Source organism: Panthera pardus, unplaced genomic scaffold (genome assembly GCF_024362965.1).
Source record: "Panthera pardus isolate Hobbes unplaced genomic scaffold, ASM2436296v1 HiC_scaffold_6, whole genome shotgun sequence".
NCBI classification, from domain to species: Eukaryota; Metazoa; Chordata; class Mammalia; order Carnivora; family Felidae; genus Panthera; species Panthera pardus.
The window spans coordinates 14,263,937-14,290,754 of NW_026526991.1; the positions used below are offsets into that span (position 1 = coordinate 14,263,937).

A 26,818-nucleotide genomic window follows, 5' to 3' on the forward strand; every position below is an offset into this window, starting at 1 on the left:
CTTCGCTATATATTTATTGGGGAATGACATTAAGATTCTGAAGTAAACAGGCTCATTTATACTAATTCTTATTACTATTCTGTATTTTACTCACGTGGAGGAAAATTTTTTGTTGCCTTAGAAGAAAGAAGAAATATTTTGGGGTGCATGGGTGGTTCAGTCGGTTAAGCATCCGACTTCGGCTCAGGTCATGATCTCATGGTTCATGAGTTCGAGCCCCATGCCTGGCTCTGTGCTGACAGCTCAGAGTCTCGAACCTGCTTTAGATTCTGGGTCTCATTCTCTCTCTGCCCCTCCCCCACTCCTGCACATGCACACACTCTTTCTCTCTCTGTCTCTCAAAAATGAATAAATTTTAAAAAATTTTTTTAAAAATAAAGAGATATTTTGAGGCAATTTGGTGTGATGGATGAAGCTATGCCTCAGATCAGAAGAGCAAGGGATCAAGTCCTGGCAGTGCCTCTTATTACCTGTGGGACTTGGGGGATGTGACTCAAGGTTCTAAACTTCAGTTTCTTTATCCACCAAATGGAGAGATCATAGCACTACTACTGTGTTCAGCACACTGTAAAAATGTGGTCCATTTTCATTAAATCAGAGGGGACCCTGGATCTAGGTTGATTATTTGTAAAAGGAGGAACTGGCCAATGTTTGGAGCGCTTTCTACCTGCCAGCTCTCCCCAGCCCCAACAGATACCACTGCTCAATGAAGGCATGCTTCCCAGCCGAGCTTAGGGCAGCCTCATTATTCTCCACACAGCAACCAGAGCTGGCAGTAAAATGAAACCCATTGGGTGACCCCAAAGGAACTTTCAGTTCTCACATTCTGTGGGTTTGATACAAGCCTACTTAAAAAGGATTGTAAATTAGGGATAAGATGGTTGGATCCTGGAAAGATAAGCTCAGTTAATAAATATACGATGGGAATGAAACCAAGAATACTGAACAACAGACCTCTGAATTTTCTTCTGGCGATCTGTAACCTGGAGTTGTCTACAGGAACAACTGTTTTCTGGTTATACCCCTTAGACCCATAGTGTAGGAATACCTGGGGGTGCAAACTACTGAGCATCTTTGGAAAGGCGGGGGAGGGAGGGGGGGAGGGAGGGAGGGAAGGAAGGAAGGAAGGAAGGAAGGAAGGAAGGAAGGAAGGAAACAAGGAAGGAAGGAAAGAAGGCAGGCAGGCAAGCAGGGAGGGAAGAGAGCTTAAGTCATTCCTTCTTCTCTATCAATAATTCCCAACCAGGGGCGATTTTGCCCTCCGAGGGACATTTAGCAATGCCTGGAAACATTTTTGGTTGTCACAAGATGGAAATGCTGCTGACGTGTATGGGTAAAGGCCAGGGACATCTTACAATACACAAGACAGCCACCTGCAACAAAGAATTATCCAGCTCAAAATGTCAAGGTGCCAAGGTGGAGAAACCCTGTTTTAGAGAGAAACAACTCAAAGATGACCTTTTGTGCAGGGAGCCCCATGGTTCCCTAAAGACAGGTGATAGCAGTGTAGTGTATGATGGTGTGGGTTTCCCAGACCAGACCTCTCCAAAGAAGCTTCACCTTCACGCTCCCTTTCAGTCAGCACAGTAGCATTGGGACAAGGACATGGCAGGGACCTTCTCCCCCATTCTTACCTGACAAAGACACTGAGGCCGAAATTCCTGTGATTTCCCCAAGATCGCACAGCTGAATGTTCCAAGAATGGAATTGGACCTGGGTCTCTCTTAGCCCATGCTGTGTGATTTTGCAACACAACCCCACATAATAAATGTGTCTCCTGGCTTGTACCAGTAACCCAGCAGAGGCCTAGAGTCTGTTGAAATCCTGAAAGGCTGGACCAAGCCTATTGTAAAAGTACTCAGGATTTGTTTTAGTTAAGTATGGAAAGATGACAGAAATAACTTACATGAAAGATGAAGTTCATTGTGTTCATAGTCCCCTAAAAGCAGGAGGCATAGCTTGCCACGTTTGGGGACCACATGAGGAAGCACCATGGCCAATCAGGAGGCAGAGGGAGCTAGGCGAAAATGTGGGCAAGAGCCTTTATTATGGATTTGCAGGAAGGAAAGGGCTAGCAGGGCAAGCAGCCTTAGGACTGACTAGTTGGAATAATTTCAGCAGGCTCTAGGGTGTAGGGGGCTGTCCCTGATTGTCTGGAACCTAGCCTTTGTTGGTCTTAGAGCAGGGGGATAGTGGCCTGGAGTGTGAGAACCTGGTAGAGCAGGTAGTTAACCCCCGGGCTCTGGATTGGTTTCGGCTTGCATTTGAAAGACACTGTCTATGGAGAGTTGTTTACCATCTCTAGGAATTGGCTAACCGGGAGAGGCAGTCTTTCCAGGGTCAGCAAGTCTCAAGATGTGAAAACATCAGAATATAGAAAATAAGACATGGCTAATACACCAGTCTAAGTCCCAAGCCTCATCGCGCTGTAGTTTTTTTCATAGTATTTATTTTATTTGAATTATTTTTAACGTTTATTTATTATTGAGAGAGAGACAGAGCATGAGCAGGAGAGGGGCAGAGAGAGGCGGAGACACAGAATCCGAAGTAGTCTCCAGGCCCTGAGCTATCAGCACAGAGCCCCACTCGGGGCTCGAACTCACAAACCATGAGATCATGACCTGAGCCAAAGTCGAACACTTAACTGACTGAGCCACCCAGGCGCCCCTTTTTAATAGTCTTTTAAAAACAAACTCTTTTATTTCCAATTAAATCTTATATAAAACCCCCAAATTTAAGCAAATTAAAACATAAAAATTACTGCTCTGTTTGATTCATAGCTGGAAAACCCTGAATCCTTTGAACCTCCAGAAGGTGACTAAGGCCCCTCCTTAGACTGCCTCTTTGGAGGTAATTCTCCTGCTGTCATCCTACCATGACCTCCAGGCCTGCTGTTCCCCTTGTCTCAGGTACTGCTCTGGGTTGCAAGAAGCCTAGTGAAGTAGCTAAGAGCAGGGACCCTGGAACCAGACTACTTGTGTTCACCTGGTCTGTAACCTCCCAGCTGTGTGACCTTGGGAACTGCATGTAATCTCATTGCACCACAATGCTCCCAGGTATAAAGTGGGCATAATAATTAGACGACCTCCCTTAAGTAGTTACTGCCCTTCGAACAGTGCCTGGCACATAGGAAGTGCTTAAAAACTGTGATACATTTTAATCCTAATATAAGTATAATTAATGATATGAAATCATAAATATCATTATTATATTGCCACCGGAAATACCAATTGTATTCATACAGCTACCTCATCTAGTCCTATTACAGTTACTTTTGTTGGTGCTTCTCCAAAGACTACAGTCACTGATTCTTCTACTTTAGCCTTTGTTGCTGCTGCTTCTCCTACTTTTGTTCCTACCGGGATAAACCATTTTCATAAACCATTGGGCATTACTACCGCCAAGTGAAAGTAATGTCAGCCAGGTTCTTAGAGTTAAAGCAGGTGTGAAGGTGTAGAAAAAGACATGAGCCATCACTGCTGGGCCACCACAGACACACTCATCCTGTTTCCCTTCTACCTTTGTCTGTATTCTCCTTGCTGTTGGTTTAGGGGGAGTTATTTATGAAGTCATGTGGGCCACCAATGAGGTTGTATGTGTGATTCTAAGCTTATGAGGTGTTTTCCCTGAGCCTGCAAAGTCAGAAATGACCCATTAAAATTCTTGGTAGTGCCTGACATGTGTGTGAGTGCCATTGTGAGTCAGCAGCTCAGAGGGCCACTCTGCTCCCTGGAAGTGGGCAGAGAACCCTCCTTGCCTTGGCTTCTTGACATGGAAATGCCTTGACTGCAGGTGGCTCTTTTCCCTGACACTGTCCCTTGCACTCCCCATTTGGGGATTCGGTTCAGGTTGGCTCTGAGCCTTATCTGGATCACGCTGTCTTGGAACTACTGTGGCCTCTTGGGAAGACAATGATCATCTAAGAAGATGAACTTGGCCTCTAGAAACAAGAGTCCCTATTGAGGAAAAGGAATCAAGGAACAGCTCCTTTGCAAGGAGAAAGTGGCCCTTGGGCTCCCCCTTTCCTGAGCCCCGCCTTAATTTGGAGATATTTCACAGTGGAGTTTTGAAGGGGTGACTGGTTCATACCAAGCTGCCTTAAATGCTTGGAGCAGAAGCCTATGGGGACTTGCAAATCAACCCCGGGAAGAGAAATTAGCTATGTCTTGTCTCAGAACTCCCAAAGCCTGCTCCAAAATAAACACATAAGCTGTGCCGGCAGGGAAAGCTTAGGCCTTTTTTCTTCTTCATTTTAGAAACTCCATGTGTGCATTATTTTAAATAGGCGCCAGCACACGAGGCCCTTTTAACAAGATTGAAAACAGATGGGGCCTCAGGCTGTTCAGTAGCTCTCAGAAACGAACATGGGAAGTGCTAAGCCATCTCGTGTCCAGGCGACGTTCATCTTCTTCTTGAAGCACAAGTCCGCCAGGCCTCTCCTGCACAGGGAAAACGAATCTGCTTCCTGCGTCAGGTCTGTCAGCCAGGGGAAGGAAATCTCTCCTTTCACTGCATTTACCCGTGTTTGCATTTACTTAACCCTTTGGCAGCTTGGGAGAAAGGAGGATGGGGCTACCCTTGGAGGCCCCATGCCTCTGGAGCTGGGAGCTTTGGGTTTACCTTCCTTACTATAAATGGGATGATGACCTTTCATGGTTCACATCTCTCTGAAGGCTCCCAGGCTCACTCCAAGTATTAGCCAGAGGCCTTCCCACAGCTATAGGCCCTTCGTGGTTAGACTTCTCTGGCATTCTTCCTGCCCTTTCCTGCCTTGTCTTCCTTGCTTACTCTGAGCTAGGCATGCTGACCTTCTCACTGTTCTCTAAAATCCAGTGACAGAAAACAAGTGTTAGGGAGGTTGGGGAGAGATTGGAACCCTCCGTGCCTTGCTGGTGGAATGTAAAATGGCACAGCCGCTGTGGAAACCAGTGTGGCAGTTCCTCAAGTTAAACACAGAATTACCTTATGACCAAGCCGTCCCACTTCTAGGTATATGCCCCAAAGAACTGAAAGCAGGGACTCAAACAGATGTTTTTAAATCCATGCTCACAGTGGCATTATTCCCAACAGCCAACAGATAGAAGTAACCTAATGTTCATTGACAGACGAATGTGTAGACAGAATGTGGTCTATCCATACAATGGAGTATCAGCCTTAAAATGGAAGGAAATTCTGACAGATGCTACAACATGGACAAACCCTGAAACCATGCTCAGTGAATTAAGCCAGACATAAAAAGACAAATACTGTATGATTCCACTTCTTGAGGTCCCTGGAGTAGTCAGATTCGAAGACACAGGAAGTAGGATGGTAGGTACCAGGGGGAAGGGGACTGGGGACTTCTTGTTTCACGGGTATTCAGCTTCTGTTGGGAATGATGAAAAAGTTCTGGGGATGGACGGTGGTGATGGTTGTACAACAGTGTGAATATACTTAATGCGTCTCAGCTATCCGCGTAAAAACCAGTTAAAATGGTAAATGTTATGTTTGGGTACGTTTTACCACGATGAAAGCAACCTTCCTTGCTTCCAGCCTTCCTCTTGGGGAAGGGGAACCCCCTTCCCCAAGGCGTCCTCACTGTATTCCTCACTGAGGTTCTTTGTGCCAGTGTCACCTCCTCAGCAATGCTTGGCCACTCTCCCTAAAGTGACACTACCCCTGCCTCCATGCACACTTCTCAGTCACTCTGTATCTCTTCACCGGCTTCATTATCCTTCACAGCATTTAGCACCCTGAGTCCTGAAATGCTGATCTTCCCAAAGTATGTGGCACCAAGCTGGAGCTGCCTTAGAACAGCAGGGCCTCTGTGTCCAGGGTTCAAACGTCACTGTGTGTCCGGGGGCCCCCGTAGGAGGAAGTGGCAGGTCCTCATCTCTGGGTGCAGACTGGATTAATTGAGAGAAGGTGAGACACAGGGAGACAGCTGGGAGGCAACTCTGGGGAGAGAAGGGGAGCAGTGGGTAGGAAAAGAAGGTTGAATGCTCTTTTCTTTTAATAAAGTTTATTCATGTATTATTTCTGAGAGAGAGAGAGAGTGTGTGTGCACAAGTGGAGGAGGGGCAGAGAGAGAGGGAGAAACAGAACCCGGAGTAGGCTCCAGGCTCCGAGCTGTCAGCACAGGGCCCAATGCGGGGCTTGAACTCATGAACCGTGAAATCATGACCTGAGCTGAAGTTGGACACTTAACTGACTGAGTCACCCATGCGCCTCTGAATGCTCTTTTAATTTCTATAACCCTGAAAATGGTTTTGTACCTTCCAAATGAAAAAAAAAAAAAGTGCATGAAGGCAGGATAAGAGCATTTGGATTTCTCAGAGCTTTGATGGATAAGACGTTCCTGCCATCACATTACAAGTTTCAATTTGGAGAAAGAAACTATAGAAATTAAATGCCATCAGCCTACTTAAGTTCTTTCAGTGTCTCCCCTGGGTTGTTCAGGGTCATGTGTGCTATGACATGTCAGCCCTTCTGACCCCAGACAGCCCCTCCCGGAGCTCCAGCCATCCAGTTTCACACATGCCTGTGATACAACTGGACACAGCAGCTGCCCAGCAGTGGCCTTTGCTTCCACATCCCAGTCTCCAAGTCCCCAAACTGTCCATCGTCCCTCTGGAGAAATGTGGGGAGACTTTCACACTGGTTTGCTTAATCCTATAAACACACTTTTCTGAACATTCAGCCAAATAGTGTTCAAACGTGTGGAGCCAGCTCGGCCAGGAAAAGAAGTAGATGTCAAGCGGACATTAACCATCATTTTTTTTCTGTGTAGTTAAGGTGTGGTCTTAGAATTTCTGAATGTTTGCCCTGATCTGTTGTAGGTAGGAAAAGTTTGTTGCAGGTGGCAAAATTCTTTCCTAGGTCTCTCAACCTTAAAAGCTTTGGAGGCTATGGTGGTCCCACCATTTTGTCCCCCTAAAGGCTTCCCCTGCCTCTCCTTCCCTTCTCCGCCTTTCCCTTCCCTTTCTCTTTCCCTTCCCTCCTCTCCTTCCTCATTTCCTTTCTTCCTCCAAGACATTATCAAAAGCTCTCCTCACCCTTAAAGCTGACCTAACAGAGGGAAAAAGACAATGGTTGCAAAGGATGTTTTTCTTTGATTCTCAGTTGCTGTTGTTTCTTGTGGGTACAGCTTCCTTGGGAATCTGAGCAGGAAGGGGTGACTGTCAGGACAGAACTAGGGCATGCCTCCGTGCTCCGGCTTAATCTCTACCAAATGTACATCTAGGCTCTGGAGAACAAAACCTGGCTGTTAAAAAAATTCCTTAAAAGTGAGAGTGCCACATTTATTAGTGATTTTTTGCAAACTTGGCTTCTTGAGTTCTCTCATTGCCAAATGTGATGGTGGTGGTGGTGATAATGTTGGATCTTCATCATGATCTTCATTGGCAATGTGAAGATGATGATGTTGCTGAGGAGGATGGTGATGGTACTAACATCTTAACCCTCTCATCCAGACTAAAATCCTTATCATGATGGATCCACTGTCCCCTCTCTGACCTCATCTCCTTCCACTCACTCTTCACCAGCTCTTTTCCAGCCACACTGCCTTCTTTGCTGTTCTTTGAGCTCTGCACATATACTCCAGCCTCAGGGCCTTCTTCCTTGCTATTCCCTCTGCCTGCAAAGCCTTTCTCTCTCTTACTATATGATTTGCTCCCTCACTTTGCTTATAACACTGATAAGTGCCACCTTCCCCTGACCCCCCGCCCCCTTATTTGACATAACACCTCCCAGCACTCTGTCCTCTTACCAGAAGCTATGTTTCCTCCCCTGACATATTGTTTATTGTTAATGGTCTGTCTCCCTACTAAATACAAGTCCCATAAGAACAGGGAATTTTGCTCCATTTGCTGCTATGTCATCAGTTCCTGTCCTTGACATAGTAGTTGTTAAGTGAATGAATGAATGGGTGAATAGAGTCAGGGTCATAGCTCTCTTGCTCAGTAATTTTGTGATCTTGGCTGAGTCATTTGTTCTCTCTGCTCTTCAGTTTTCTTGTCAGCTGATGAAGATGCTAATACTTAACCCTCTTATCAAGAGGTTGTTGTAATGATCCAGTTAAATACCGTGATAGGTAACATTCATTATGTACTTATTTTCACTTACATGCCTTGCTAAGGGCTTTTATTTTATTTATTTATTTTTGAGTAAGACCTTTTTAAAAAATTTCTTTATTATTTATTTTGAGAGAAAGAGAGAGAGAGAACCAGTTTGGGAGGTGCAGAGAGAAAGGGGGACAGAGGATCTGAATTGGTCTCTGTGCTGACAGCAGAGAGCCCAATACTGGGCTTGAACCCACAAACTGTGAGATCATGACTTGAGCCCAAGTCATACACTTAACTGACTGAGCCACCCAGGCACCCCATTGAGTACAGGCTTTTAAACTGATTAATTCATTTAATGCTCACATCCACCCTTGGAAGGCACCATTCTTAGCCTCATTTTACAGATGTGAACTAAGGCATAGAAAGGCTAACCTGCCTAGAGTTGTACAGCAAGTAAGACGTAGAGCTCAGATTCAAACTTGTAGTCTGGTTCTGAAAACCACTCTATACCAAACTCTTTGTAAACTGCAAATCACTGTTGATGATTTGTTTTGTTTTGTTTTTAAAATGTGGCTAACTCCACCTAATTTTGGATTTTCCATTACTTGAACAGTTAAGAATGTAGGTTTGTCATTGCAATCTTTTTCTATATTTTTATATTTGTTTTGACATGTTTTTATGTATTTATCGCTCCCTGCCCTGCCTTCTCGCATGCACGCATGTGCACACACACACACACACACGCACACACGCACGAGTATTATGATGTTTTGATGAGCAGAATATGTCTTTGCATCTACCTGTCATAGCTGGGTGCTCGGCACAGCCTGACCCAATGGCCCGGGCCTTCACTGAGCACTGCTCCTGAGTGAGATTTCCTTGTCTGGAAGGGGCCACTCAGAGAGTCTACAGACTCTCAAAGCCTCTTTTGTCTGCAAGGTGAATCTGAACCCGTGGAAAAGACTTCAGATGCCAGCCAAGGAAGTCACTGAGCCCACGGGGCCCTCAGAACTAAAAACACAGCCTGTGCCGGGAAATCTACAGGAAGCAGTTCTTGCCGACAGCAGGCCTTGGGCCACCTGCCAAGTGTTTGCAGCAGCGGGGTATTTGGAAGAGGCAGAGTGGTGAAGGAGGGGTAGGGGCCCGTGGGCTTTGCTGATGGACGCCGCACACTGATGTGGGAAGGTATGAAAACAAGGGCGGTCACAGCACAAGGAAAGCCCAAGGCTGGCAAGTCGCCCTTTAATTGACCCAGCTCTGTGAATTATAACACGCATCATCTCCAGCGAGCCACTTGGTGCCATGTGGAAGGTATCGGCCTGGGTTTGGGTCCCAACTGACGTAATTACCAGGTTGTAACTTTGGGAAAGGTCGTTTGCCTCCCTGGGCTCACCTTGGACACCTACAATAGGCATTCACGTATTTGAGCATTGTGCTGTAATGCAAGGTACTGGTTGGATGCTGAGATAGAGCCAGGAACGAAACAGACATCCCTGCCCCCTGGAACTTCTATTCTGGTGAGAGAGCTGGACCATTAAATATTAAATTAGGATGGATGTAAATCATGTCATATGCAGACAAATGTACAGTTTTGTCAGTGGGGATGAGTTCAAGCAAGGAAACAGGGCAGGGAGTACAGCAGGTGCTCTGTAAGGAGGTGCTACTGGGGGCTCCACTGAGCAAAGCTATGAGTGGAGTGAGGAAGGTGGGCTTGCTGCCATCTCCAGGAAGCTCTAGAGGTTTGGGGACTGGAGCAAGCCCGGAGCTTGCTCAGTGTGTTTGACAATGGAAAGGAGGCCAGTGTGGGGCACAGGGGATGGTGTCAAAGAGGCCATCACTTCATCAGTGTCTAAATCACACAGGACGTTAGAGGCCAGGCAGGACTTAGGTTTTCTGTATTTAGTGCTACTTTATTAGTATTGTTGTTGTTGTTTGTCCTTCTAATGAGCCTCTTAGACCCTGAGAGACTCTGTGAAAGAACTTAAGACGTGAAGATCACAGCACTTGCACAATGTTGATTTTTTTTTTAAGAATTTGTTAATGACACAGTTTTGTTCCCAAGAGTAAACATAACAGTCTGTTAGGGATTAGAGTGGAATTTTGATGATAACTTGCTGGAGGATGCAGGAATGCCCTAATCCTACCTTGAAAATCACTACCAGCACCCCTGTTCCAGGTTCCTAAGGTAGCCAAATACACAGGGAGGAATAGCAAATAAGAGTAGAAACACCACTGAGCGTTAGCCGGCCTAGGTCCCCCAGCCCGAGGGCAGGGCTCTCTGCCAGAGCTGGCGTGAGTCCTATAGATTTGTGGATGTTACTTACTAAATATGTGGCTGTTATCTCTAAACAGTTCCAAGGTACAACAAACACGATTATGAAAAGAGAGAGCAGGACATCTGGGGCTTCTGGGAATCCGAATTGATGGTTGCCAACTCATGGAAGAGAGAGCAGCAGAGGGAAAGATGGGTGCTGGGATGAACCCCTTTGAGGAGCTACAGGCAAGGGAGGAAGTTGACATGATGACCATGCAGACCAGCAGGCACTCAGCTACAGAGAAGGCAGAATCCCATGCCGTTGCCTGCCTTTTCAGCCTAGCAGTGACCCTGCCTGCTGTCAACTGTAGCATTGTGATGTCCTGACCCATAGGTTAACAGTTCCTCTTTATGGGGTGTAATGCGAAAGGTTGGAGAACAAGGCTGAGTGTCAGAAGTTGACCTAGCATTAGAAAAGGTACTGGATGGAGACTGCCCACCTTCTCCTATACACTCAGTATCTGTCTGTCTGTCTCTTTCTCTCTCTCTCTCTTCTCCTGAAAAATCTATGGAATACCTAAGGCTGTACAAGGGGGCACACTCTCAGGGTTTAAGAGTACAGTCTGGGCCAGATAGATTTCACAAACTGACAGGAATTTCTAGTATCTTATCAGCCACCCTCAGATTCCAGAACAGTCTGTCTGCCAGAATCTTGCCTTTCTCAGGACTCCGGACAACATCTTTTTGTGTCGAAATCCTCCTTTAGTCAGGCTTCATGGTCAAGGCGATAGCTGCTACCTTCACATTCCCACACATTCTTGGTTTCTTGGGTACATTCTTGTCAGTCATCCAAATCCAAGCCCCATTTTCAGTTTCTTTCCCATTGATCTGTTGACCTAATAGCATTCTTCAGCTTATCGTAATTATGATTACAATCACCATTTCCATTCTGTCATCAGATGTCATTATCATCACAAATGCAATTACTAGTAACTAAACATGAATACCCCATGCTTTCAGTAATATTATCTACTTGGCATCACATGCTCACCAGGTGCCAGTTCCAGTGACAATGCAGCCAAAGACCCTACAGGAAACTGAATACATTCCATCCTGTGTGTGTGTGTGTGTGTGCATGCACGCACCTGCATGCATTTGTGTTTTAGAACTGGATGTGAGTTTAATTATGAAAAGGTGCTTCTATTGCCTTCTGATCTAGGGGGCTGTTGAGGACATTTTGTTAGTGGATATGATTCCAGCCATATCTAGTAACTATAACAGCTTGGAAATTAGAAAATTCTGCAGAAATATTTGTTGTTAAATATGTAACCACTCCCCTCATCTGCAGCCTTTCCTGTTTCCCAGTAGCCCTCCAGAAACATTAATGCTTAGAGCCTGTGAAAGTGATACTCAAAAGGGACTCTGTAGATGCAACTGTAGTTATGTACCTTAAGATAGGGAGAGTGACCCTGGTTATCCAGGTGAGCCCACACAAGCCCTTAAAAACTGAATTTACTCTGGCTGGAGACAGAAATGTGGCAGGAGAGGAAGTTAAAAATGTTTAAAGAATAAGAAGGATTTAATGTGCCATTACTAGTTTGGAGATGGAGAGTCCTATGGGATGCTGAATGCAGGTGCCCGTAGCTGGCTGGGGGAGGCTTCCAGGGGACACCAGAAAAGACAGGACCTCAGTCCTACAACCACAAAGAGTTGAAGTCTGCCAGCCACCTGTATGAGCTTGGAAACAGTTTCTTCCCAGAGTCTTCCAGTAAAAGCTTAGATGCTTAACAACCGTGATTTGGACCTCGTGAAACCCAGAACAGAGAAACCAGCCGAACTCACGTGGACTTCTGACCTACAGAGCAGTGAGATAATACACTTGTGTTGTTTGAACTTATTTACCTTGTGGTAATCTGTAATGAAGTAACAGAACTATGAGTAACAGAAGATAAAATGCACTATACAGTGAAATTCATGTTCCTTCACAGAAAGTTCAGGATCCTCCTGGACTGGTCTCTGACCTACCTTTCTAGCTCTTTTTCCTATTCTGTTCCTCCATTAACTCCATGCCCCAGCTACTAAAGACATCTCACCATTCCATTGACCCGATAGCCCTGTATTTTTTACCTGTGCTTTTGTTACTAGCAACTTAGATTGGGCCTTTCCCCTCCTCTGTGCCTGGAAACATTCTCCTCAGTTTTGTGGTCTAGTGAATCTGGCAATGGACAGAGTTTCATAAGGCATGCTGCATAGCATGCATAGGTATCTGCTCATCAAAAATAAAAATAACACTTTATTCAACAAATATTTTTGGATACCTACTGTGTACCTAGAACTGTGTATAAAGCAGTGCCCAGCTTTCTAATAAAAATATTAGTGCATGGCATTCCTTTTTTTTAAATTAATTAATATATTTTGAGAGAGAGAGAGGGAGGGAGGGAGGGAAGAGCAGGGAGAGAGGGAGAGAGAGAATCCCAAGCAGAATCTGCACTGTCAGCACAGAGCCCAATGCAGGGCTCAAACTCACAAACTATGAGATCATGACCTGAGCCCAAACCAAGAGTCAGACACTTAACAGACTGAGCCACCCAGGCACCCCAAAAATAAAAGTAACACTTTATTTAACAAAATTTTTCAGATACCTACTATGTGCATGAAGCTGAGTATAAAGCAATGAACAGCTTTCTAATAAAAATATTAATGCATAGGATTCATTTTTCATAAGATGTGATAATAGATTTTGCCTTCAGTGATAACTGGGGGACCCTAATTGAGAAAGAAAGATATTGACTCTATTGATTATAATGCTTTCATTTACTTTTTTTTCTTTTTTTTTAAAGTTTATTCATTTTTTTTTCTTGAAAGAGAGAGAGATAGTGAGTGGGCAGGGGGCAGAGAGAGAGGAAGAGAGAGAATCCCAAGCAGGCTCTGCAATGTCAGCCTGATGCAAGGCTCAAACCCATGAACTGTAAGATCATGACCTGAGCCTAAGTCAGTTGCTCAATCTACTGAGCCACCTAAGGCTCCCCTTATAACTCTTTCATTTTAAAGTCAAAGGGAATACAAGTGGAGAGTGAGGGGTCTGCCTGCAGTCATTGTTATTGGGTCAAATCCAAGGTTTAGGTCAAATCCAAGGTTTAGGTCCCTGGTCCCCAGACTTAAAGACCGATTCCTTTTCCACTATTCTTTGATTCCTCCATGTACATGTTTTAAAAAGTCACAAATAGGAAAACTCAGATAATCCAGCACTTTCAGGTATCATTGAGGTCAGTGACAAAAACCTCCCATACCAGGTACCAAAAGTAACAAGAGTAACAAAATCCAAAGTCCCTATATGTGCCTCATATTGCAAAAACCTACCTGTCTTTAATGATGTCTAGAGAAAATCTCCCACGAATGTATAATATGACAGTTTTCCCTTTCAAAACAGAATCTTGACAATCGAAATTACACACAGCCTTTCTTCATTATGGTGTTATTTTTTTCTGTTAAAAAGAAGGGAAAGAAATTTCTTAAAATTCCCCCTCATAGCAGCAGACAGGGAAAAAGTAATGCAGATGAGATAGCGGGCTCGAGCTTTCAATAGGGTGTACAGAAGCTCAAATAAAAGATGATGTTTAGACCTGTCCTGAAACCCTAAAGTTCATTTATAAAGCCAAGAGAAATTTATGGGAGCAGGTGAATATGGCAATAGAATGCCACAGGCACCATTTCTCAGTACAGGTAAGACTCAAAGTCATGGAAGTGCTTGCTTCTCCATTTATTAGCCTCTCAGCTGGCCTGCCACACTGACAAAGCTGAAGGGGCTGAGATCTTGATTTGTTTTCAAACCTTTAAGAGAGGTGGGAATCCCCTGAGGAGCTCTTTGAGGGGTCTGGCCATGATGGTGGATTGCAGTGTGAATCAGAGGATAGAACACATTCTGTTCAACCAATCACATCACTAGGGAAACATTCAATAGGTCTATTCAGGATGGAGCCTTTGAGGTCACCTCGTTGCCCAGTGACTGTATTTTGGAGTGGGTTAGTAGGAAAACTTTCAATCTGCTTCAGCAGGTTGAGGAGACAAGAGGTGTGGTCTTGTCTTTGAACCTGTTATCACTGGAACCTAGTTGGGCTGCTTCCCTCTTATAATATTATACTACTTGATACCAAAACTCACTGTAAAGCTGCAGTAACTGAGACAACTTGGAACAGACTCAAAGATAGACAAATAGATCACATGTGAGGTGACTTGATGTCTGACAAAGGCACCAGCGCAACTCTATTGGGCAAGAAGAGTCTTTTAATAAATAGTGCCAAAGTATTTGAATAACCATATAGGAAAACTGAACCTTGGGTCTTACCTCCGATCTTACACAAAAAACTAAAATTCTAGATGGATTACGGATGTAAATGTGTAAAGACCCAATTTCCAACAAACCCACATTTGTGGGTATCAGGGCTTAGGATGTGGCCATATCTTTGGGGGGAAATAATTTAACCTACTACAGTTTCTGTGAGAGTTCTGAGGCTCTTCAAAAACAGCTGCTCTTTGAGATTCTCCTCTCAGTAGAATCACTACCTTGAAGGAGAAGTGCTTGGATACCTCTGAGTTCATTTCCAGGTTTTGTTTATTGAAGTTTTTCAAAAGTAAAATACAGAAGAGAGCCCTTTCTTCACTACCCTCTCTGTACTTGATCCAACAGATGCTGGCTACCCTAACAACCCAGGTATTTGCCTCCTGTAATTACTCATAAACATAACTAGGAAATAATTCTAGACACCTTGCTCTGAACACCATGAACTTCTAACTTGTATATCCAAGCCTGAGTGTGTCTTTTATCCAGATTATCTCTTTCCATTTGGGCAGCAAGACAGCCCCTGGGGCTTGGCCACCTCGAAGTTGGAGATTCTATGATTCAAGATTCTTATTTGCTCCCTTTCTTCAAGTTTTTGGTGCCCAACTGTTCTGTGTTGCAACTTTCTTCTAACATCTTTTTCTCCTCACACTCAAGCAACAACTTTTATTGCTAATTCTTCTTTGTAATCTCGCCAGTGGAGTATCTTAAACATGATGGGACTGAATTTTTAAGACTTTAGACTTAATAAACAGGTCATTACCACTATTTACTAACCTGGACTCATTAACAGAGCTCTTTGCTTTTCACCTTGCCACAACATAATGAGGCTATTAATTAAAGCAAGAGACATAAGCACTCTGGGTTTCCTTTAATGCCATCTAGGGAGATGACTAGGTCTTTGGTCATAATTCTGTTAAATGTTTCCAAGGGGATACGTTTAAATCACTATGAAATGATATTTCCTTTCCATATAAACTTGGTTTTCTCTTCAAATGGGCTATTTTTAGGTCCCCAAAATTCCCAGTTGTCATCCACCCAGTGCCTTATTCAGCTAAACAGTGGGAGGAGTGGGGTGTAGCAGTCAAAAGCATAGGCTGGAACCGGACTGCCTGGGTTTAAATCCTGGCTCTGCTACTTACTGTGTGATATTGTGCAAGTTATTCAGTCTCTCTTTGCCTTGTTTTTTGGTTTTTTTTTTTTTCATCTGGACAAGTGTGAGGATTAAATTAATTCATACATGTAAAAAGCTTAGGACAGTATCTGGCACGTAGTTGAGTTTTTCATATGTATGAGAAGTTATTTTCATTCATTTAATCCAGGGAAATGGTTTTTGGCATTTACTGTGTGTATGGCACAGTTTGTTACTATGCATTTTCTAGCATGGGGTTACAAGTTGAACTGTGCCTCCCCAAGATTCACACATTGAAGCGTTAAGCTCCAGTCCCTCGAATGTGACTTATTTAGAGAGAGGGTCTTTAGAGAGTTACAGTGAGGTCATTAGGGTGGGCTCTGGTGCAGTATGACTGGTTTTCTTATAAAAAGGGGGTCTTTGGATACAGAGACACGTGTAGAAGGAAGACAGTGTGATAAGACATAGGGAGAAGGTGGCCATCTGCAAGCCAAGGATAGAAACCTGAAACAGATTTTACCTCATAGCCTTCAAAGGAACCAACCCTACCAACACCTTGAGTTTGGTCTTCTAGCCTCCAGAACTGTGGGAAAGGAAATTTCTGCTGTCTAATCCACCTAGTGCTGGTACTTTGTTATGGCCACCTTAGGAAACTAATACAGATGGTTACGGTACCATGGCATCGCTATCCCCAGGGAGTATATAATCTGGCAGGAGGGATATCTTCCATAGGATTCTGGTCACAAGCAAAAGAAATGTGGCAGATCTTGCTTAAGCAAATAAGAAAAAAAAGAAGATGAGTTTATAAAGATATAGAGGTATTGCATAACACCCAAGGACAGGATTGTAGCTGGCACATAAACATCAAGAGTGCTCCCCACCTCTTGCCTCTCTGCCCCTCTCTTAGTGACTGTGACATCCACCCACCCCCACCAGTCCCCTTGTGTTCTATACTTTCCCAATCTAGATGGCAGAAAACATGGTCTTCATTTGTACTCAGGTTCTATGTATTAAATACAGCCCCTAGAAGGAAACTGCATGAATCACTCAGCAGTTCCAAATTCTAATACAAGGGGACCTTATTCCTCCACCCTGGGTCAGGTGCCAACCCCATCAGCTGTGACTGAGGGAGCATTATTTCAGTGCACAGACATGGTGCTTCTACGGTAACCATGTAGGGGGGTGAGGAGAAGGGCCATGACCAAAAGAGGTAAGAGTGGGCAGAAGACGAGGAAGTCTCCATTAACAGTGATAAGTGATCACACACCTGAAGCTGGAGAAATCTTGGGAAAATGTCATACTGAACAGCCTCTGGCCTTGTACAGTGCTGAAGCTAGAGTTACTTCTTCCACTTTCAAGGAAGTAGAAATTAGAAATGGTTAAAAGCATAGGTGCTTGAATCAGAGACATGTAGATTTCAATCCAACTTGGCCTTTTATTAATTATGGGACGTGGCACCATGCCTCTACACCTCAGATTACTCACGTTTCAGAAAAGGAAGTAAATAATATCACCAACTTCCTAAGTTTCGGGCAAAGTATAAATGTGTACTTGGCACATAGAAGTACCCAATAAATGTTAGCAGTTTTTAGCATCATTAGTTTTTGATGAATCCTTTTTTGTTTTCCTTTCTCCTTCAGGCTGAATTCTCAGAGTTGAACCTAGCTGCCTATGTTACTGGGGGCTGTATGGTGGACATGCAAGTCCTGAGAAATGGGACCAAGGTTGTGAGGTAAGGAGCACTGAGATACAGAAAACCGTCATTTGAGAGGCGTGTGTGGGATATCTCACAGAGCTACCCTCTGTCTGTTGCCTCTGACCCAACTCCTGCACTCCATGTACTTTTACATACCAAGGGTTACTTCCAAAGGGTTTTAGGTATCGTTGCGATACGAGCCCTGGGCTTGCAGAGAAAAGACCAGGTTCAATTTCTGTCTTTGTGACTCTATTTGGGTGTATTATTTAGTCCTTCTCACCCTCTGTTTCTCACCTGCAGCGGGATGATTGCAGCACTCAAGTAAGAGTCATGTATGTGAGAGTGAGTGCCCTATTTCTTCTAAAGCACCATAAAATGTCAGGGTTTATTAGAATGAGCTACTGCTTGCTTCCAGCATATGGCAGCCTAAATGTTCAAAGCCTCCCCTCTCAGGACATCAAACCTAAAAGTACTGGATATAACATTTTCCAAAGAATCTGTTTAGAATGTATGCTGAGCTTGAGGGGGAGTGAGGGAATTCTTCGTTAGCTGAGAAAAGTCAAGAAAGTGCAAATCCACAGAAGAGATAAAGTGTTGTATTAATATATTTCTATCTAGTTAAGCAACCAGAGTAACACAGATCAGGTCTTGTGAGGGTTTAGCTGGGGAAGAAATAGGATTCAGATTTGGGGAAGTAGAGAAAACAGGAAGAATTTTGAGGAAGAGGTGGCCTTGGTTCTAAGCCTTGTCAGCGGTGGAATATGGGCATTCTGTGCATCGTAAGAGTAGGAAGCAGTCTTTGTAAATGCAGACAGGCAAAAAAAGAGCATGTTTGGGAAATTATGCTAATTCAATTTATTGAGCCATTTTTGTCCTTTTTTGAAAAATGCTTATTTTATTTTTGAGAGAGAGCACACATGTACGAGCAGGGGAGAGGCAGAGAGAGAGGGAGACAGGGGATCTGAAGCTGACTCCATGCTGACAGCAGAGAGCCTGATGTGGGGCTCAAACTTACAAACTGTGAGAAGATGACCTGAACTGAAGTCAGATGCTCAACTGACTGAGCCACCCAGGCACCCCAGCCTTATAAAAAAAAATTTTTTTTTAATTTTAGAGAGAGAAAGGAAGAGAGAGACAGCAGAGGAGGGGCAGAGGCAGAAAGAGAGAATCCTAAACAGGATCCACACTCAGCATGGAGCCTGATGTGGGGCTTGATCCCACAATCCTAGGATCATGACCTGAGTTGAAATCAAGAGTCAGAAGCTCAACTGACTGAGCTGTCCCAGCACCCCTTATTTACTGAGCCATTATTTACTGAGTACCTACCATATGCCAAGACATATGTAGCTTTCTGTTTCTAATAATGATGGCCTAGATGATTTAGACCATCTTTTCCACTGAAAACAACTTAAAAACTGGTTTTAAATAATGATCACCTTGAAAGCCTTCAAAGAGTTGGCATGACAGTAAGGAATTACGAAGAAGAGAATGATGCGGAAATGGAAACCCAGAGAGATGAATGAGTACAAAAGTTACCTTTTTCCTAAGAGTATTTGCTAAGTCTGGCAAATTTAAAAATGGTTTGATAGCCTAGCAGGAGCAAAGGAGAAAGATATGAATGTTCAGGGACACTCAAGGTGGGGAACATAATGATAGGCTCTCTCCACAATAAGCTGAGACCCAAAAGGACCACATCTTCAAGGTGAATGTGTTTTATAAGTAGATGAGCCCTCACAAGTATTTGCAGCTTGAATTGCAGTTTGATTGATCTTCTGGGAGCCTCAAGCATTAAAATTGGTTTATGGTGATCCCAAACATGCTAGAAGTGAAAGGAAATCATATATAGAGGGAGGTACTTTCATCCTAGGCTTCAAATAAATTTTTTTTACAATAGCTAGCACATAGTCAAAGATAACCAGGCACAGACACCATGAATGAGAAGAAACAGAAACAATAGACAATAGAGAAAACCCAGAAAGATATCACATATTGGACTTATCAGACACCAATTCTTAAAAAAAAATAATTATTAAGTAGAAAAAAATCAGGTTTGAAGGTATCTTCCAGAAATAGAAAACAATAAAAAGTGACACAACCATTTTTTTAAGAAACCAAATAGAACTTCTAGAAATGAAAACTACAATCACTAAAATTATTGGATGTGTTCTATTTAGCAGCATATTACACACGACTGAAAAGGTGCTAATGAAGTGAAAGGTAGAGCTGAAGAAATTATCATAAATAAAGCACAAAGAGAAAAAGCTTAGAAATGCAGAACAGTTGATTAGATTTTGTGAGAAAGTAACATTTAAACAGACTCTTGAAAAGAGAATGGAGCAGAGGCAGCATTTTAAGAAACGATGGTTGTGAATCTTTCAGAAAGATACCAAACCACCAAAACCAGAAGCTTAACAGATTTCAAGCAGGATCGATAAAAAGAATTATACACCAACACGCAATAGTGTCAGTACAAAAAGATGAAGAAAAACATCCTTAAAATAGCGAGAGAAAAAGGCTGATTAATTTTATTGGAGTAACAGACTGACGGATCACAGACCACAGTAGTAGAATGACATCTTCAAGGTTCCAGAAGAAACTAATTGCCAAGCTCTAATTCCATCTTCAGGGAAAATTTTTTTTATGAATAAGGGCAAAATAAAAACATTTACATAAAATGTTTTTACATAAAATTTTTTTTTACAAATTTTTTTTTTACTTAAAACATTTACATAAAATTACATAAAATAAAAACATTTAGTGAGGAGAATACCCTTACTAAGGAAGATTGTAAAGAACATGCTTTAGGCAAAAAGACAATGATTCCAGAATAACATAGAGCTGCAAGAAGATATGTAAGACAAAGAAGGTGGTAAATGTTAATAAACACTGTCTCCAAATAATAATAATAACACCTTATAGATTTAAAAAATACATGAAGAATTAAAATGCATGATAGTAAGATAGTAATGGTTGGGAAGAAATGGAATTAAGGTGTCCTGAAGTTTTTGTATTGTCAGGGAGGTAAGTAAATGTATTGATTAATAACAGGCTTTAAAAAGTCAGAGATGCATGAGGTAATTTCTAGGGTAATTACTAAAAAAAAAAAAAAAAAAAGAATGTAGTAAAACTTAAAAGCTACAAGAGAGGGAAAAAAAATAGTAAAAGACATGAAAGGAGAGAAAAACCAACATCGAATGGATATTACAAATAAAATAAGGTGGTAGATTTACATCCAAATGTATAAGAAGACTGATAATCATTCTAAATGACTTGCACAGTAGTACTGGTTATTAAAATGTTGAAAATTTTCTATACAAGTTGGTAAATAGCTTCTGCCCTGAGGCAAATGAATGCCCTCAGCTACTCATAACCCATGGATAGGCATGACCATTGGATTGCTCTTTTGTCCCCCAGTTCACCAGACTTCTGTCCCCCAGCCCATATCCTTTGTTCTTCCCGTAGTCAGAGAGTGCCCAAACATTGTAGGGGATGCACACCTTGGGAAGCAATGGTGGAACCCCAGAGAGAATGTGCCTGGTTTCCTCTGTCCCTTCAAAGCTGTAAATGCTTATGAGTCCACTGGAGTCGCCCTCTCATGGTCACTTGTGAGAACTACAACCTCCACAAAGTAGAGCTATGAGTTGTTAAGTATTTATCATCACCAATATATATCATTACTTGCATTAAGTGTAAAAGGACTGAACGCTCTACTTTACAGAGCATCTACATTGAATTTTTCAGAGTAGATTTTTAAAAATCCAGCTATATTCCATTCAAGATACTCATCCAAAACATAACAATATAGAAAGTTTGAAAGCCATATGTATACGTATACACACATATGTATATATGTGTATACGTATATATATGGCTACTGGTCAAAAGAAAGCTAGCTTATGTAGCTTACTAATATCAGGGGGAAAATAGACTTCCAGGTAAAAAGCATTACTAGGGAAAAGAAGATAATTCATTATGATAAATATAAGGAAAAGATAAAGATTCTAAATTTATAAGCACCAAACAAAACTGCCTCAAACTATACTTCAAAAATTATCAAATTTATTTGTGCTTCTGTCCTGCTTCTTTATCTGGAAAAGGAACCAAATTGTCTTATTTTGTAATATATAGAAATGAGAACGTCCATCCCATTAGTCTTCAAATTTGGCTACAGATGAGAATCACCTGGGAAATGTTTTAAAATCCTGATGGCAAGGAAATATGCACAACCAATTTCATTAGACTCTCTGAAGGTAGGATTTGGGCATCTCTAGTTTTAATTCTCCAATGGGCAGCCTGATGGAGAACCTCCCGAGATAGCTATCACATCATCCCTGCACTGGGGCTGGATCAGCTGTGCTGGGTGTGCTGCCTGAGCAAGAATCCCCTTGCAAAATAGATATCCCCAAGCCTCATTCCAGACATGCCATCTTCTTCCTGAATTTGCAAAATTGTTTGCAAAAATAAATTTTCAAAAATGTTCCAGGTGTTTGTTAATCAGCTAGTCTCACAGCGTTTAGGAATGGCAGGCTTTGAAGACAGTTGTTTTGGGTTGAATTGTGTCCCTCCTCAGAAGATGTATTAAAAAGTCTTAAACCCCTAGTTTGTTAGAATGTGATCTTATTTGGAAATAGAGTTGTTGTAATTAGTTAAGATGAGGTCACACTGGAGTAGTGTGGGCCCTTAATCTACTATGACTGGTGTACTTATAAAAAGAGGGAGATTTGGGACGCCTGGGTGGCTCAGTTGGCTAAGCGTCCGACTTCAGCTCAGGTCATGATCTCGTGCGATCCATTGGTTCAAGCCCCGTGTCAGGCTCTGTGCTGATAGCACAGTGCCTGGAGCCTGCTTCAGATTCTGTGTCTCCCTCTCTCTCTGTCCCTTCCTCACTTGGGCTGTCTCTCTCTCTCCCTCCCTTTCTCTCTCTCTCTCTCTCTCTCTCTCTCTCTCTCTCTCTCAAAGATAAATAAACATTAAAAAAAGAAAAAAAGAAGAGAGAGATTTGGACACAGAGACACAGGGAAAGTGCCGTGTGATGGTGAAAGCAGATTCAAGTGATAAGTGTACAAGCCAAGGAATGCCAGTAATTGCTATCAATAAGCTAGGAGATAGGCATGGAACAAATTCTCTCTCAGCCCTCAGAAGAAACCAGTCCTGACAACACCTTGCTTTCAGATTTCTGTCCTCTAGAATGGTGAGAGAATACTTTTCTGTTGTTTTAAGCCATCCAGTTTGTGCTACTTTGTTTAGGCGGCCCTAGAAAACTAATACGTAGTGCTTTTCAAATTATAATGTGCATATAAACCCCCTGAAGATCTTGTACCACTGCAGATTCTCATTCATCAGGTCTTCAGGTAGGACCTGAGATTTTGAATTTCCTATGAGCTCCTAGATGCTGCTGGTGGTGGTGGAAGACCTTACCTTGAGTAGCGACAGCCATGAGAGCAGTGCCAGTTTAGCCAGAGACCTGGCATCAGGGGTCCATGAGGCTGCTGAGATTTGTTGTATCCATGCCCAGAATGGTGCTTACCGTCTCACTAGATAGCTTGTTCTGGCCAGCCACAAGTTACAGACCTGGGAGAATGTGCACACAAACCATGTAGTTCCAGCCCAACTCACAGTGTGTCCTACAGACAGGGTGTAAGAATCTTCCCCAGGCAGGTAGTGCTGTTTCGAGCCCTAGCCGTTGGTCTTCCAAAGTAGGAATGTTGAGCAGTGTGCTTGACTTGCAGTATATGCTTTCAAAGACACTCAGGTGTTGCACTGACAATGCCCTTGATCATTTATTTCCAAGTTTGCAGAATGAGCAAGGCCTACGTCTTCTGAAGTCACGTTCGTAGGAAGTTCCTTCGTAAAAGTTGACCAGGATGCGTGGTAGAGCAGACCACTGCTGGTCTTCCCCAGCATTCATTTTTTCTACTTTGGGGAACGGGACCTAGATTCTCCACTTGGGTGACCCCTCCCCAACTTACGGTCTGTGTGGTGTCTGGCGCTGATGCCAGCTGGTGTCAGACTGAATCAGAACACTGCAGAGGGATGTAAGCCAAGCCAGGGAGAATCCGTTGTGAGATTTTTACTGGAACCCTTGGCTGGCAGAAACATGTGTATTCTGCTGGGGCTGCTGAGCTGGTGGGATGGATACCTGGAGCTGCTGGTTGCCATCTCTTTTTCCCCTTGAGGGAAGGCTTTGCTGAGATTGAAGCCGAGGCAAAGGGAAACATGGCCAAGAGAGAGACAGTGAATGAATGACCTGATGATGTTATTCAAGGCCCTGGATCCAGATTCATCTCCAAATCTTAGCCAAAAAAAATCCCTTGTTGATTAAGCCAGCTTGAACTGCACATACAAAATTCATGAATTTTTATTTATTTAACAAACACTTTATAGCATTTCCTACGTGCTAGGCACTGCTCCAAGCACTTCACATGTATTGACTCATTTCATCCTTTCAACAACTCTATAAGGTATGTACTATTATAATCCACAGTTTCTAGATAGGAAGGCTGAAGCACCAATGAGTTGGGTGATGGAATCAAGGCCTCCAGCCGGTAAGTGGCAAAGCTAGTGTTCAAACCTAGGCAATCTAGCCCCAGAGCCTGTGTGGGGCACCACTGCCCTGGACCACCTCTTTAACAAAGGAGAGACTGTCTCATAGTAGGAGCTGCTTAAAAGGAGGCAGTAAGTTCCTCATTAGGAGTGGTGTGCAAAAGTTCGACAGCCATTTGGTAGAAAATATTGAGGGGATCCAAGCACCTGACTTTTAGTCGGTGGGAATTTAGCAAATGGAAGGATACTAATTAGTAACTTGAAAACATACGAAAGTATAAAATTCATTGATAAAGGTTAAGTATCTGGTCAGATGTAGAATACTGTAATTGTGTAATGGTGGTGTGTAAATCACTTTTAACTCTAGTATAAAGACAAAATACTTTTATCTTTTAAATAACTATAGAACTATGAAATAACTATGGCTATAATGATTTGCTAATGAATACAAAAAGATGGAAATTGCGACATCAAAAACATAAAATGTAGCGGGGGAAGTAAAGGAATCTGTATGTGATTGAAGTTAAATAAGTATTAGCTTAAAATGAACTGTTATAACTCTGTTTTATGTAAGCCTCATGGTAAGCATAAAGCAAAAACCTATAGTAGATACACGAAACAGAAAAAGGATTCAAAGCATACCACTACAGAAAATCATCAGATCACTAAGGAACACAGCAAGAGAAGAAACAAACAAAAGAACTACAGACCAGCCAGAAAACAATTAACAAATGGCAATAGTTAGTCCTTATATATTAATAACTACTTTAAAAGTAAATGGATTAGGGGCACCTGGGTGGCTCAGTCAGTTGAGTGTCCAACTCTTGATTTCTCCTCAAAGTTGTGATCCCAGGGTCAGAGGATAGAGCCCTGTGTCAGGCTCGTTCTCTCTCTCTCTCTCTCTCTCTCTCTCTCTCTCTCTCTCTCTCTCTCAAATTAAAAAAAGCAAAGTCAATGGATTAAATTCTCCAAAAGGCACAGAGTGGCTCAATGAATTAAAAAACAAAACAAGAAAAAAAAAAAAACCCAAGATCCAGCAATATGCTACCTACAGGAGACTTTAAAAACACTTACTTTAAAGACATGCATAGGCTGAAAGTAAAGGGTTTCTTTACTTTCCTATCCTTAGCAAGGATATTCCATGCTAATAGAAATCAACAGGGAACAGGGTCACTATACTTATACCAGACAAAATAGACTTTAAGTCAAAAACTGTAACAAGAGACAACAAAGGACATTATATAATGATAAAGGGATCAGTTCATCAGGAGGATATAGCAATTGTAACTTTATCTGTGCACCAAACATCAGAGTACCTAAATATATAAAGCAAATATTAACAAGTCTAAAGGAAGAAAAAAGCAATACAATAATAGTAGAGAACTTCAGTACCCTACCTTCAACATTGGTTACATTGAGACAGAAAATCAGTAAGATAACATTGGACGTGAATTACACTTTAGATCACATGGACCTAACAGACATACACAGAACATTGCATCCAATTGCAACAAAATATACATTCTTCTCAAGTGCACAAAGGAACATTCTTCAGGATAGATTATAAATTACAAAATGAGTCTTAGCAAATTTAAGAAGATTGAAATAATAATATCAAGTGTCTTTGCAGACCACAATTATATGAAACTAGAAAAAAAATATAACAGAAGGAAAATTAAACTAACACTAAGAAACTCTTGCACAGCAAAGGAAACAATCAACAAACAGAAGACAACATACAGAATGGGAAACTATTTGCAAACCACCTGTCTGATAATGGGTTAATATCCAAAATATATAAGGAAGTCATACAACTCCAGAGCAAGAGACCAAATATCCAATCTTTTTAAATGGCCAAAGGACCTGAATGGACATTTTTCTAGAGAAAACATACAAATGGCCAACCAGCATATGAAAAGATGTTCAACATCACTAATCAGGGAAATTCAAATCAAAACTACAGTGAGATATCATCTCACACCTGTTTGGATGGCAAAGGATAGAGAGCGTTGGCAAGGATGTGGACAAAAGGGAACCCTCATGCACTATTGGTGGGAAGGCACATTGGTGCAGCCACTATGGAAGACTGTATGGAGGTCAAAATTTTAATTAAAAAAAATTAAAATAGAGCTATCATATGATTCAGCAATCCCACTTCTGGGTGTATAGTCAAAGGAAATAAAATCACTATTTTGAAGAGATATGTACACTCCCGTGTTTATTGCAGCCTTATTCATAGTAGCCAAGATGTGGAAACAACCTACATAATTGTCAGTGGGTGAATGGGTAAAGAAAATGTGGTATATATACAATGGAATGTTATTCAGCCTTAAAAAAAAGAAGGAAACCTGCCATCTGTAACAACATGGATGAACCTAGAGGACATTATGCTAAGTGAAGTAAGGCAGACACACAAAGACAAATACCACATGATTTCACTTCTATGTGGAATCTGAAATAGCTGAACCTAGAGCAACAAGGAATGAAATGGTGGTTATTAGGGGCTGGCAGATTTGGGGGAATGGGTAGACTTTGGTCAAAGGTACATGCTTTCAGTTATAAGATGAGTATGTTCTGGGGACAATGTACAGCATAGTGACCATGGTTGATAATAACCTATTGTGTATTTGAAATTTGCTGAGCACGTTGATCTCAAGTGCTTTTAGCAGGAAGAAAACTGGTTAACTATGTTTGTTAGATGAAGGATATGTTAATTAACTTGATTGTGGCAAGGATTCCGTAAAGTATACATATATGAAAACATGTTTACACCTTAAATATATGCAATTTTTATTGGTCAGTCACATCTCAA

At 42.3% G+C, this 26,818-nt stretch overlaps 1 protein-coding gene across 2 annotated transcripts in view; it reads left to right on the forward strand.

Annotated features, from left to right (window-relative positions):
• Positions 1–26,818, forward strand: part of SYN3 (synapsin III) — a 466,097-nt gene that overhangs the window by 75,683 nt on the left and 363,596 nt on the right. For both annotated transcript variants that reach the window (XM_019446702.2, XM_019446703.2), the window contains exon 4: positions 17,408–17,499. In XM_019446702.2, coding sequence (XP_019302247.1) covers positions 17,408–17,499 — 92 coding nt within the window. The remainder of the gene's footprint in view (positions 1–17,407; positions 17,500–26,818) is intronic.